The sequence below is a fragment of the Podarcis cretensis genome (assembly GCF_951804945.1).
Source record: "Podarcis cretensis genome assembly, chromosome: 6".
In the NCBI taxonomy this organism is placed as follows: domain Eukaryota; kingdom Metazoa; phylum Chordata; class Lepidosauria; order Squamata; family Lacertidae; genus Podarcis; species Podarcis cretensis.
In genome coordinates, this window is record NC_137175.1 from 57,928,020 (window position 1) to 57,940,735 (window position 12,716).

At 43.0% G+C, this 12,716-nt stretch overlaps 1 protein-coding gene across 3 annotated transcripts in view; it reads right to left on the bottom strand.

Moving 5' to 3' along the window:
* CC2D1B (coiled-coil and C2 domain containing 1B) overlaps window positions 1-12,716 on the bottom strand; it is a 37,963-nt gene that overhangs the window by 1,619 nt on the left and 23,628 nt on the right. For all 3 annotated transcript variants that reach the window (XR_013840283.1, XM_079981896.1, XM_079981897.1), the window contains exons 15-23: window positions 11,311-11,483; window positions 9,518-9,643; window positions 8,601-8,659; window positions 7,896-8,012; window positions 7,239-7,312; window positions 6,906-6,964; window positions 5,305-5,356; window positions 4,386-4,485; window positions 1,923-2,013 (exon numbers count right to left, since the gene is read on the bottom strand). Coding sequence is in view for 2 of the 3 variants with exons in the window: in XM_079981896.1 (XP_079838022.1) it covers window positions 1,923-2,013; window positions 4,386-4,485; window positions 5,305-5,356; window positions 6,906-6,964; window positions 7,239-7,312; window positions 7,896-8,012; window positions 8,601-8,659; window positions 9,518-9,643; window positions 11,311-11,483 (851 nt within the window). In the remaining variant the exon portion in view is untranslated. The remainder of the gene's footprint in view (window positions 1-1,922; window positions 2,014-4,385; window positions 4,486-5,304; window positions 5,357-6,905; window positions 6,965-7,238; window positions 7,313-7,895; window positions 8,013-8,600; window positions 8,660-9,517; window positions 9,644-11,310; window positions 11,484-12,716) is intronic.

Sequence of the window (12,716 nt, forward strand, 5' to 3'; positions counted from 1 at the left end):
GTCATATTCTCTAGGATATGGGGAAAAAAACCCCTGTTAGTCAGCATTTCCTGGCTGGTGAGCACATTTGGTCCTCATTGGGTTTTTTTTTTTTTTTTTGCAAAGGGGATTGTCTCGTGCCCGTAGGTTTTTTTCACTACTATATTCCCCCCTACTTTTGCCAACCTTGGTGTTTCCCTGTAGCTGCTAGTACTTCTTCTTTAGTGGAGGTGGCAGGGGGTGGGGATGGCCTAGACCACCAACAGTGCTTATGTTGGAGCATCAAACAGGGAATGATACTACAAAGTTTACATGGCCAAACATTAGCATCATTAATTCCTTTCAGATCCTGATTTGTCACAGGAAGCCAACAAACTACCCCCCCCCCCATTGATAGAAGTGGTTTAAATCCGTTGGGCATGGCATCCCTTCTGGAGAGGATAAAATTGCCGAATTGTAGGCAAATAGCAAACATTTTAAAATGGTTTTAAAAAAATATGAAATGTAACTTTTCAGAATTGGATGAAATTTGCAAGAAGGTTTACCCTTTCTGAGGGCAGCAATCCCACCAAATTTCAGAAGCTGCAGCTGTTTCCCCACAAGGCTAATAGGTAGAGTTTAGAGTGGATTAAAAAAATCACTTAATATCCTTGGGTTTTTTTGTGGGTAATTGCCATTGTGGTAGGAAACCTGCCAGACTACTGACAAATAGAGCTAGGTGCTTTTGTGCTAAGCACCTTTTGGAGTGGGAAGTACTAAAAGTAGGGGGACCTTCCAGGTAAAATATTTCCCTCTGATTCAAAGCTTGACATGTCAGCCACAATATAAGCTCTCCTTTTCCCTGTTGCATAATCAAGTTTAGAGACATGACTTTTGTTTTCAGCAGCATTTTCTAAAAATAACTGAGGTGTCACAAAGGCCTTTGGGGGTTCCTGCTTTGCCTAGGGGAAAAAATCTCTCTAAGGCATCCTGTATCGCATCAGAAATTGGAATTAAGCTGAATATAATGTGTAGCTCTAATATCTGAACATAGGTACCACTTTTTTCAAAGTGGCACAGCACCAGTTGCAATGCATAAAAGCTAATTCCAGAGGTGTTTACATATACAGTGGTGCCCCGCAAGACGAATGCCTCGGAAGATGGAAAACCCGCTAGACGAAAGGGTTTTCCGTTTTGGAGGTGCTTCGCAAAACGAATTTCCTATGGGCTTGCTTCGCAAGACGAAAATGTCTTGCGAGTTCCTGCGGGTTTTTTTTCCTCCCCCCCTTTTTTCTAAGCCGCTAAGCCGCTTAACAGCTGATCCGCTAAGCCGCTTATCAGCTGATCCGCTAAGCCGCTTATCAGCTGATCCGCTAAGCCCCTAAGCCGCTAATAGCGCTAATCTGCTAAGCCGCTAATGGGCTTGCTTCGCAAGACAAAAAAAACCGCAAGACGAAGAGACTCGCGGAACGGATTCTTTTCGTCTTGCGAGGCACCACTGTACACACAAGGGAGAGAGACTGTAACTGGATCTCTCCACCACAGTCCAGTAGAAGCAAACTTGGCTCTCCAAGCTTCCCTACTCCTTTGCTGCCAGAATTCCCTGTGGTCATCGCTCTCCTCCCTTCCTTAGGACTTTTGGGGAGCTATATTGGTCAGCACACTATTTTTGTGCTACCCCCCAACAACATCCTTGGAAAATTCTAGTTGTGCCTTAAGGAAGACCTGCATCCCCATCGGCAACCCTAGTTTCCAAGCACATTTATATCAGCATATGGCAGGTACAGAACCATCCTCATGGGAATGGATGAAAGCTGTGCAAGTAACGAAACTCCTATGAATGAGGAAAGTCGGTGCAGCATATCCTGTTTTACAAACACACTTTCAGCAGGACTACTGTGCAAAGAAGAAGAAAAAGGTAGTCCTTATCACAGCTTTCTTTGAGAACAAGAAAGGTACGGTACCTCAATAATTTCTCTGATTTCACATTCAAATTCCAGTTTGTCCAGTTTCAAGTGTGCTGTCCCCACTTGCTTGTCACTTCTGAAAAAGGACCTGGGGAAGGGGAGGCAGGTCAGTGCAAGATTCAGTTTCTTCTCCTAACTTCCACGATGGGAATCGGCAAAAGAACCCCAAAGACTCTCAGGATCTCAAATTGAGACACAGATCCTTCCCAACTCATACCTCCAAGGTTAAAAGCGGGTTATAATGCCATTGTTCAGTAGTGCTACCAACAAAAGCCGTAGGCAGGGGTCAAAAATATTTTGCACTGTATAAACTAGAGAGTAGAATGATGTTAAAATGAACAAAAATCGCTAGTGTTACGTTCAGTGATCAGACGTATTTTAGGCTAAGGAAGCAACTGAATGGAATGACCTATTTATTTCCAAATACGCCTAAAGATCATGGCTTGGTTCACAAAAAAAATAACAGTGCAGAACAGTGCAGAAGGGGAGGGGATTCCCAGGTGCACAGGGAAAAGGCCCAATGCATTTTGATGAAAGTCTTCAGCAGCACTGAGAGGCAAAATTGTAAACACAGCAGCAGCAGCAGCAGCAGCAGCAGCAGTGTGCTTCCTGCAGGCTCCCTCACTTTCAAGTGAGTACAGATTTGGAGACAGAGCTTGCAGAAAAGCAGAGCAGTAGTGCTTCTCAGTGGCTCTGAAGACTTTCCTCAAAACATGTCAGGCCTAATAAACTATCTCCCTATGAGCTCTGCCCCCACCCTTCTGTTAGGAGGAGCCACAGCAAGGCTTGAGCTTATCTGCTCCTATTTGTTTGAGTGCAAGGAAAGATTAGAGGCTTCTGCTTCTAGTCTGCTGCAAATTGCAAGTGCTCTTCAGCTGTTAGTCACATGAAAGGGCTACTGTGGTGGAAGGGGCTGTGGCAGGGACACGTTTTTAATACTACTGTCAAAAGCCATATGAGTCTTTCTGTCCCTGAAGTTCATAGCACAACTTCTGAAGTGGGAGTCCTGTTCTGCGTGTGGAGGCTTCAGACCTCAGAAATTACACCCCAACATGGCAAGGGTGGGAGATTCCATGTGACTTCGGAAGGTGGGGTGAAATGTACAGCCCTGCTACAACCTTCATGTGAATGGCTCCTGAAGAGCTCACCCTCAAATCACATTCAAAGGTTCTGGTTGCTGCATTTGGACAAAAGGCCAAACTAGAAAGAAAAGCTCTCCCTTGCATGTAAAGGAAGGAGCATGCAATCCTGCTAATGGCCTGTCATTTCATCTGAATCAAACCCACTTGTGGGGCTTGCCATAGTGTGAACTTAAGAACAGCAAACTCACCTATGACTCTCCCTCTTACAGCTTAAAAATAGTATTGCCTTCCACACTTTTTGGCCACTAGAAATTTTGGATGCATGCTTACAAGAGACATGAGACCACTCCCGCAAACAGATCCTATTAATATTCTTTCCCACTGTTTTCTTCTAGCCTAAACAATCATGCCCCCCTTCCCAATGAAGACACTTGTACAATCTTAAAACTCTACACCCATGAAACAGGAACTAAGTTGTAGTCAATGCTATATCACAATTATACATTATAGTGCTTATTATAAGCAAATTATTTTGGCCACTAAGGAATCCTTTCAAACAGTTTCTTTAATGCCAGACAACTTGACACTAAAGGCCACGCTCGCTGCAAATAAGGGCAGCTATTCTTACTGTTATATGCCAAATTGACTTAAGATATTCAGTGTGAGATACAGATGTAGCCTTGTAGTACTCAACCAAAAGGAGAAAAGCATCTGAAGTTCATCATGGAAGATTTCCACCCTCCCGCACCACAACAGTCATGTGGGTGCATGTCCTGTTTCAGCTGTGGCTTAGATCCCTTGGGGGCAACAGGCATCAGAAGCAGTGAACTGGCCTGCTTGGCAAAGGGGATTCTGTGTTTTGATATGGAATCAGCACAAAAATGCATTAAGGTCTACAGGATGAAAAGATTGACAGCCCCTGAACCCTGCTGAACTGCCAGCTTTAGTATACAGGCCTAGTAGTATAGAGCCAAAATTCTCAGGAGTTTTCACAGCTTTTGGCTTTAGTAGAGTATTAACAACACTCAAATACAGCGCCTGTCAGTCATCTAAGAAGATTAAGCAGAGGACCAATATTACGTGACTGTAGTCTAAAAGTTCAAGCACTGCAAATGTCTGAAGGACGTATCTGCTGCATATGAGCAAATCTCTACAAAGACTTCAAAATAGTTCCTTCCCATATTCTCAATTATATCTTCAGCTACCCTGTAGCTAAAAATTCCAAACACACAATGATGCCTACAGATTGCATGCGACAAAGAGTTACATTTTTTTTTAGCTCCAAAAGAAATCTGGGAATTGTTTTAAAGCAGAATTAACAAAGTCCTTGAGCTCAAGCAATCAAACTGTTTCCCATTAGGCATGAACCCCTACTCACCCTTTGTGGAAGATTTCAAATTTAATTCCTTTAGCCTGAATCGCTCTTCGGAAACCTCTGTGATTTCGGTTAATGTTCAGCTTGAACTGCTGATCATATTCTGGAAATGCACAGACAGATAATCAGATACAAACAGCTGATGAGACGACTCTGAACCAAATAAAAGATCAAGAAAAGCATGTGGTCAACACCTCAAAGTAAGCAGGTGGGATATATTTTGCCATGGAAAAACCTTTCAATCAAGTAGGCCCCACAGGTGCATATCTGAGAGGTACAGATTGTACTGAATGACACAGTGACTTGGTCCCTACGTTTTCCTTTGCGAGAAGAAGAAGCCAAGACAAAGGACTGCAAGTCCTTATGTATATTACCCTATTCAGTAAGTTTTATTTTATTTTATTTTTTAAAAAAGAACCTGCAAAAAGAAGTGCTACAGGATTCATGCTAAATAGCTGTGAAATAATAGATCCCAAACAATTCTATGCAGTTGGGGGTAAGAGGGTGACATCTTTTCTGTGGCAAAATGAACAGCAATGTTGGATTTCTAAGGGACAGAATGCAGAGGGATCCAAATATTCCAGGTACAAGTCCTTCTGGAGTCGTATAGCTCAGTAGCAGAGCATGCACAGAGTTCCAGGCCCAGCCTTTGGCCATCTTCAGTTAGCCTGTTGAGAGCTGCTGCCACTATACAGAGCAGTGTTGCAAGTTAGGTTAACACCGTCACAGATGCGGAAATCGCTTAATTAAGAAACCCACAATACAAAATTACTACTGCTCTGAAATGAGAGTCTTTGAATTCTGTTCAGGTAGCCGATGCAAACATAAAATGGAACTAACCCTTTTCAGCCTAGCTCTGAAATGAAAATCCAAGAAAAGACAACGTAACGATGGCAATAATAGTATAAGCACATGCACCCACCTGGGCAGTTGGTATTTTTTATCACTGATGTTTTACTTTTCTGAGCTTGCTCCTGTTTTAATAAAAGCAAAACATAGGTTAACAAAACCCTAAAACTAAACACCTACAGCCACACACCATTAATATTCAGCAGAAATCACAACATCTTTGTTTGCTTTTCATTTGGAAAGAAAGTCCTGCATAAGTGTAGATAAAGTTTTCTTGGGCACAGGCCATTCAATATGGAACAAAATGCAAATACTGAGATTCAATACGAAATATACAAGAGATAGAAACAAATGGCGCATGGGGATGTTAAAAAGATAGGTTAGATCCAATGCTAGCATTGCAAGCACCATTCAGTCATTTTGCTTTGCCGTAGAACAAGAGCCTGGTGCAGGTAGATTTCTCCGGGACCTTTTCATTTGTCTTCCTTGTCCCCAAGAAGGGAATGGGTATGGATCTTCAGAGGTTACAACAAACGTGCTCCAAAGAGATTGTTTAGCAATTACTATTCTTTTTAACAACCCAATCATACAACAAAACAAATTAACTTCTAGCCCAAAGCACAGAAGAAGTGTCTAGGGAGTGAACAAGGACAAGGTGACCCAATTACTGCCAGCACTTCCAGATGATATCCTAGTTATCAAGCAACATAGCCCTTTCTCTATTTCAGAGGCAGCTCCTTCCCCAGCTGCCTCTCAAGCATCACATATACAACCCTATTAGAAATGCCATTCTCTTTTCTACTGTGATAAGGCCACCAGAGATGCCACCAGTGACCCTGCCTTCCTAACTATTCTCAGAAAAGCCAGTGGGGTTCTCTGTCCTTGCCTTTACTTGTGAAGACCAAGCTCCCCCCCCCCCCATCCCACCATGGGCTGGTTGCTCTAAAGCATGGATGTGCAAGTCAAGCCAACCCAGAGGACCACCTTTCCACTTTCGTTAATTCAAGAGAGCTGAAGGGTGGCATAATGGTTAGAGTGTTGAACTATGACCTGGGAGACCAGGCTTAGAATTCCCACTCAGCCACGAAGCACACTGAATGACCTTGGGCCAGTCACCACCTCCCAGCCTAACCTACTTCACTGGGTTGTTGTCAAGATAAAACGGGGATGAGAACGATGTGCACCATCTTGAGCTCCTTGGGAGAACAGGTGGTATATAAATGTAATAAGCTCATTTCTGTGTATCTCCCCCCCCCCACCTCAGTGATTTCTTTTCAGCCTTGTTAACCCCCTTTAACACTTTCTTTCCCCTCCTGATCTCTCTGTATCCTTGTTTTTTCCTCTCTGTTTCTCATTAACACCCATGATCGTCTCTTTGCAGCACCATAGATCTTGCTTTGTCCCGATCTCTTTTGTCTCAGTTATCCCACTCACTTCAAAAGTTGATAGGGCTTCTCTGCACCTTTATTTTATGCTCTGCTTCTACCCCTGTCCTGATATTTACACGGCTGCTCGCTTAACGCAGCAGCAATGCACAAGTCATCCATTCTCCCAATCTTTGCATATATTACATGGCGGCAAACTGAGGGTCTGCATCTGAATATACTTGATAGGGAACTGTCACCCTAGGGCCTAAAAATTAAGCAGGGAGCAAAAGCCTTGATGTGTACTCACTGTATTCGGGTAATGGAATTCAAATTTCACAAACGCGTCCAAATCATTGGGTGCCACACCTGTGCAAAGAGAGGAATTTAGCTGAGCAAACAGCCACAGAAACAAAAAGAAAAATGGGCCAAATCTTATGAACACAAGACTGCCGATTATCTCACAGGAAAGAAGAGGCCTCTACTCATAGATGTTTGTTCCCGATTGTGACCCAATTTGCTTGATAAAAACAAAATGATCCTAACTACTGATTAACAGAGGTCAAGTTCTCAGCACTATCAGCTGCAGGGAAGATTGCAGAGCAGGAAGGAATCTTAAAAATTCGTGTCAATGGTAGACTACCTGGTGGAGCTGGTAGATTTATTCCTCGGACAATGATAAGATGCATTTCTGTGCTACTGAGTTCAGAAAATATTCTACAAAGCAAACAAAAAGAAAAAGTTTACTCCAGCAATCCGGAAGTACTTCACATTGCAATACCAAATGTAGTGAACATGTAGAAATAGAAATCATGAAGAAATACACAGCATGCTTGCTTTCTGACAACTAATTGCAGGGTGAAAACATGGTTTGTTGTTAGTTTATGAACCACAAAGCCTTGCTTAACCATGGTTTGTTTGGTCACTGCAGCCCAGGCACTCTCCAAGCTACAGAGGCACAAGGCAAGAGTAGCTGGAAAACCAACTAGCCTTGTCTGTTTGCCTACTGAACAAGCTGCAACTTAGTATTACATATGCAAACACAGGCAACATCAAGATATGAACAAAGTTAAAGCCCTTTGACTCAAGGGGCTGGGGGAGAGTGGTCCCATTTTCGTGGCAGCCCCACATTTACTGAAATGCCTAGTTTCCACTATAAAACATTGGTCACTTTTTTGGGAAGAGAAATTCACAGTATTCCAGGTTGCTTGTTCTTGTAAGGTTCAGAAAGATTTTGTAAAGCTCATCTATCTACAAAGATAAGACATTTGAAACCTTCCCATCTTTTGGACATCCATACCTTACAATTTTAAAGGTTCTCTCTTCAAAGTGGTGGCTTGGGGGATCCAGCCCCTGGGCCTGTGCAAGCTGCAAGATGTCCAGATCTTTTTTACAAATCTGAGCCAGCTTCTCAAACCTGAAACGCAACACAGAAATATACAACATATAGAAAAAGTGAGAAAGATCAGGAAGCATATTGCCAGAGCTGCTCTGGTTTCATTAATGTTATCAGTGGGTGGCTGCTAAACTCATGGAGGCAGCTCCTACTCAAATGAGAGAATGGCTGGGCTCCACTTAAGGCAGAAATAGCTCCTTGCCAGAGGTCAATGGGAAAGCTTTCTAGAAGCTGATCAAGCCGGTGGAGCACCAGAAGAACTTAGCTTTCATTACTGATGGGATTTGGGAGCTACCTTCATCAAGCAAGCTCAGGGAGCAGAACACTGGTTGCTCACCATGAAATTTCCTTCTTGTTTGACGTATGGAGACACCCACCATGTAGGCTGCAATTCTCCAGCTCACCCAACGTAGGAACATGCCATTGAGCTTCCCCTCAAGTGAAAAAGTCAAGTTACACTTTACATAGTTAAGATGGGAGGAACAACTTTTTCCCAAGCCACAAAATGACTAGACCCAAGGCATAAAAGCAAAATTCATTCTGCCAAGTGGAATTTGTATTGCACCCAATTGAGATGTGCCTTCAATGCTAAACTCATAATAAACCTACCGGGAAGTTTCAGATACATTTCCCAGATGTGTGAACTGCTTCGAATACTGCAAACATTTCTATTAACAGAAAAAAGGAGGGGGAAGTCAGACCACAAGCTACCTTCAAAAACTGATCTGAGAGAGAAGCTGGCCATGTTCAGACAATCAAATCTCTTCAATAAGCTGAAATAAACATATGCAGTCGTTGCCTTCTGGGCAACCAAACCCAGCTCCAACGAAGCATTCCACAAGTGAGTATACAGTCATCTGCATAAAATCTGCTGCTGGGTTATAGTATTAGTACAATAACTCACAGATGTTAACACTGCCACTAGAAGTTCTCTCGTTTCCTCTTAAAAACACACATACAGAGGACATATAAAGAAGGCAGCAACTTTTTCCGAACACCTTTATTTTCAAATCACTTTTGAAAGGAGAGAGAGGGTCACTGATGCTTGTGCATGTATCACAAAAGAACAACAGTTTAGAGTTGTATGCAAAATAGGCCAGTTTAAAGTATAGAGAAAGCGACTCCCAACATAAGGAAGGGGGGTTGCGGGCTCATGCCCACCTACATCCGCGCGGGGCTGGCTGTGGCCCCGCGCGACTTGGGAATCCTCGGGCTGCATCATTCCCTGCGCCAGCCAATCGGCTGGCGACAGGGGCGGGGCTAAGCGGGTCATTTAAGGTTGGGGGAGCCCAGGATCGCCCTTTTTCTTTCCCTCAGCCAGCTGTGGTTTCCCTCCCACCCACCCACCCTCTAGGTTTTCACTCGATAATCAATAAAGCTGTGGCCATTTTTCACCCATTAACCTAAATTCTGGTGTCCAGTGTCTTCATTTATTCCAACGGGGGGGGATCGCCACGCAACATTCTACTTCCACTACAGGACCCTTAGCTATCGATAATGCTATAGGAGAGGAAGGAGTCACACACCTCATGCTGGTCTCTCAATAGCTTGATGAGCTGAACGTACACCTCTTCTGCTTTCTGAGAGAGTCTGAGATCTTCATGATGTATGATAATAAAGTCACCTTCATCATCTGTAGGTGGTGATGGCAGCTACAACAGCAACACACAATACATGTCAGAGCTTCTCTGGTAAAATTGTGACAGAGAAAGGTGAGCACTGACAAAGGGACACTCATTCAGAGCAGATTAAAAAAGGGGTGGGGGAAGGATACCAGGAAAAGGTAGCAGGATACTTTCAAGGTTCCTGCCATACTGAGCTAATATGCTGTTAATGCACTCTTCCCCACCCAATCTAGTGTCCTCAACATGCTACAGACTACAACTCTCATCACTGCATGGTTGCTGGCTGAGGCTGATGGGACTTGTAGTCCAAACCACATTGGAAAGGCTGTGCCAATACATCAGTTTTCTGAGACCTGCAGGTAACGACGAGGGATGATACATCCAACTGTCTTGAATTTCCAACAGCACTGCAAGCATTTATCAATATGAGAAAACCAACTAGTGACTGCAAGTTTACCACATTCCTCAAGTAAGGTTTTAAACAATCTTGAAATGCCCTACCCTTCTGATCATTACTACAGCAGTGATTCAAGATACCAAACAAGAAAATAGAAGACCAAAGGATTCCAGGGCAAATATAAATAGTTGACTACAGCTCATACATATGAAAAAAATTGACACACTACATCAGGGGTTGTCAACCTGGTCCCTACCGCCCACTAGTGGGCATTTCAGGATTCTAGGTGGGCGGTAGGGGGTTCTACGGCACAAGCTGAATCCTCCTTCCATCAAGCACTGGTGGGCGGTAAGGAAATTTTACCATCAAGAAAGATGCATTAGTGGGCAGTAGGTATAAAAAGGTTGACTACCCCTGCTCTACATATTTTAATCCCAGCAGTAGAGATTCTCCCCTTTCTGCAGAGAAAAGTCTGCACTACATTCATATATGTTAAGGGACAACCATAAACCCAGTCAGTTCTGTCCATCTTCCAAACTGGAGGCACCCAAAGTAACTTAAGGCAATATGTAAAAACAAAGTCTCATTTTTGTAACCTGCACGTATGTATTTTTATATGTGTGAAAATTGCAAAAATGTAAGGCCATCTAGGCAACAGAATTAGGTGCCTCCCTCCCCTTATTCCCTACAGAGTGGCTGGGGAACTCAGCCAGATGGGTAGGGTATAAATAATAAATTAATTATTAATTAATTATTATTATTATTATTATTATTATTATTATTATTATTATTATTACTACTACTACTACTACTACTACTACTCTGAAGTGGCTATAAAGTACAAAATAATAACTCAGAAGAGGCAATTTTGATGGCTGAGAATAAAACATACAAGCAAGCTCCCATTTACATGCAGGTTACATTCCAAGGCACCACACGTTTAAGTGAAGTTTTATATAATTAATATACATATGTACATATACATATAAATGTGTGTGCATGAGAGAGACAGAGACTGGGTGCAACTGAACAAATTCAGAATTTCAAAAAAAGCAAAAGGCTCCTACAATTCAAGGAGAGGAGGCAGGGTAACAGCCAGGATGAGAGTGCAGGCCTATGGTCAGGCCCAACTGCAGAAAAGCTTGCCTCTCTCTTAAAAGAATTACAAGGTTTTCTGAAATAAAATCCACAAAAGCTGTGTTCAAAGGCAACAAAGGACATCAGGCGACAGATAGTGGTGTGAACAGTGCTTCCTTCAAAGCAGACCTGATACACTCTTAGGAATCTTTCTACTAACCTTGGAAATGTCGACCAGTTTGCCACTTTTTGCCCGCTCGATCTTTGGCTCCAAGCTCTTGGCTGTTCTTAGGAACGCCTTGGCTTGCTCCAGATCATTTCTCTTCTTTGCCTGGACTGCAGCCTTTAAGTACTGTTTCCTTCTACTCTCCAGGAATTCAAGGTGCTCTAAAGCTGCAAAGAAGCAAAATAACTGGGGTGTTGTCATAGTTGTTATGTTTTTTTTTTTTTTTTTTAAAAAAACACTTTTCAGATTTGGAGATATTGCAGGCTCGGTTCCAGACCACTGCAATAAAGTGAATATTGCAATAAACCGAGTCACGTAAACATTTTGGTTCCCCACTGCATATAAAAATTATGCTTGCACTATATATAGTCTATTAAGCCAGGTTCCCCCGCTGGCTGCAGGGGCGGTAGGGGAAAAACCCACCTCCAACCCTAGCTAGCTCCACTCCTGTGGCCAGAAGCGGAAGGCGGCGACAGCGGCAGGGCTTTCTTCCCCAGAAGCAGCCAGGCTGCTTGCAGCTGCACCCGCGTCCTCGCAATGAGCAATATGTGAGAAGCGCAATAAAACAAAGCGGGCCTGTGCTATTGGAGGAGAGAATTTATTTATAAATTTATAAAATTTATAAACCGCTTGATTGTTAAAAAACACACACTCCCTCAAAGCAGTTTACAATGAGGATAAACAATAAAATTACCAGTAAAAACAACTAATTTAAACATTAAAGGAATAAATTCAGCAGTAAACCCAAAAGATATTAAAACATACATCCACATTCTACACATCTGGGTTGGCTCATCTAAACAAAAATGTTTTTAGCAGGCGTCATAAAAACTACAGCGAAGCTGCCTGCCTGATGTCAATCGGCTAAGACCCTATCAGATTCATTTCTTACAAATGTGAAATGGGCAACAGTTGTTGCTTGTAACAGTGCCAGTTCTGCAGACTGAAGTTGAGTGGGCAATATAGGGGGGTAAAGCGATCTTGCAGGTAAACTGGTCCCAAGTTATTAAGGGCTTGATGTACTAATAGTAACACCTATAGAAAGCTATTTCTTGCTTAGCTGTATTCCCACTCTGCACACAAGGCTGTATGAGAGAAACAGAAGGTTTTCTCATCCCAGGGACGCACAGAATAGGCAGTAATGGTGCAGAAAGAAATGTGTGGCAGTGGCTCCTATTTATTTCCGCCCTCACACCGTAGCATCTCCTGTGTGCAATCTGCCCAGTCACCCGCAGCCACATCCATTAGATAAAGCCTTGCTTGCCAGGCTTTGACTCAGACGGAATACTTAAACTGTGTGTGGGAGCTCAACATTTGCAAGGAGTGGGGGAGGACATGAAAAAAAGAGGGGCAGAAAGGACACTTCTCAGGGAGGCAAGAACTTTCACTAAGCCTGCCAG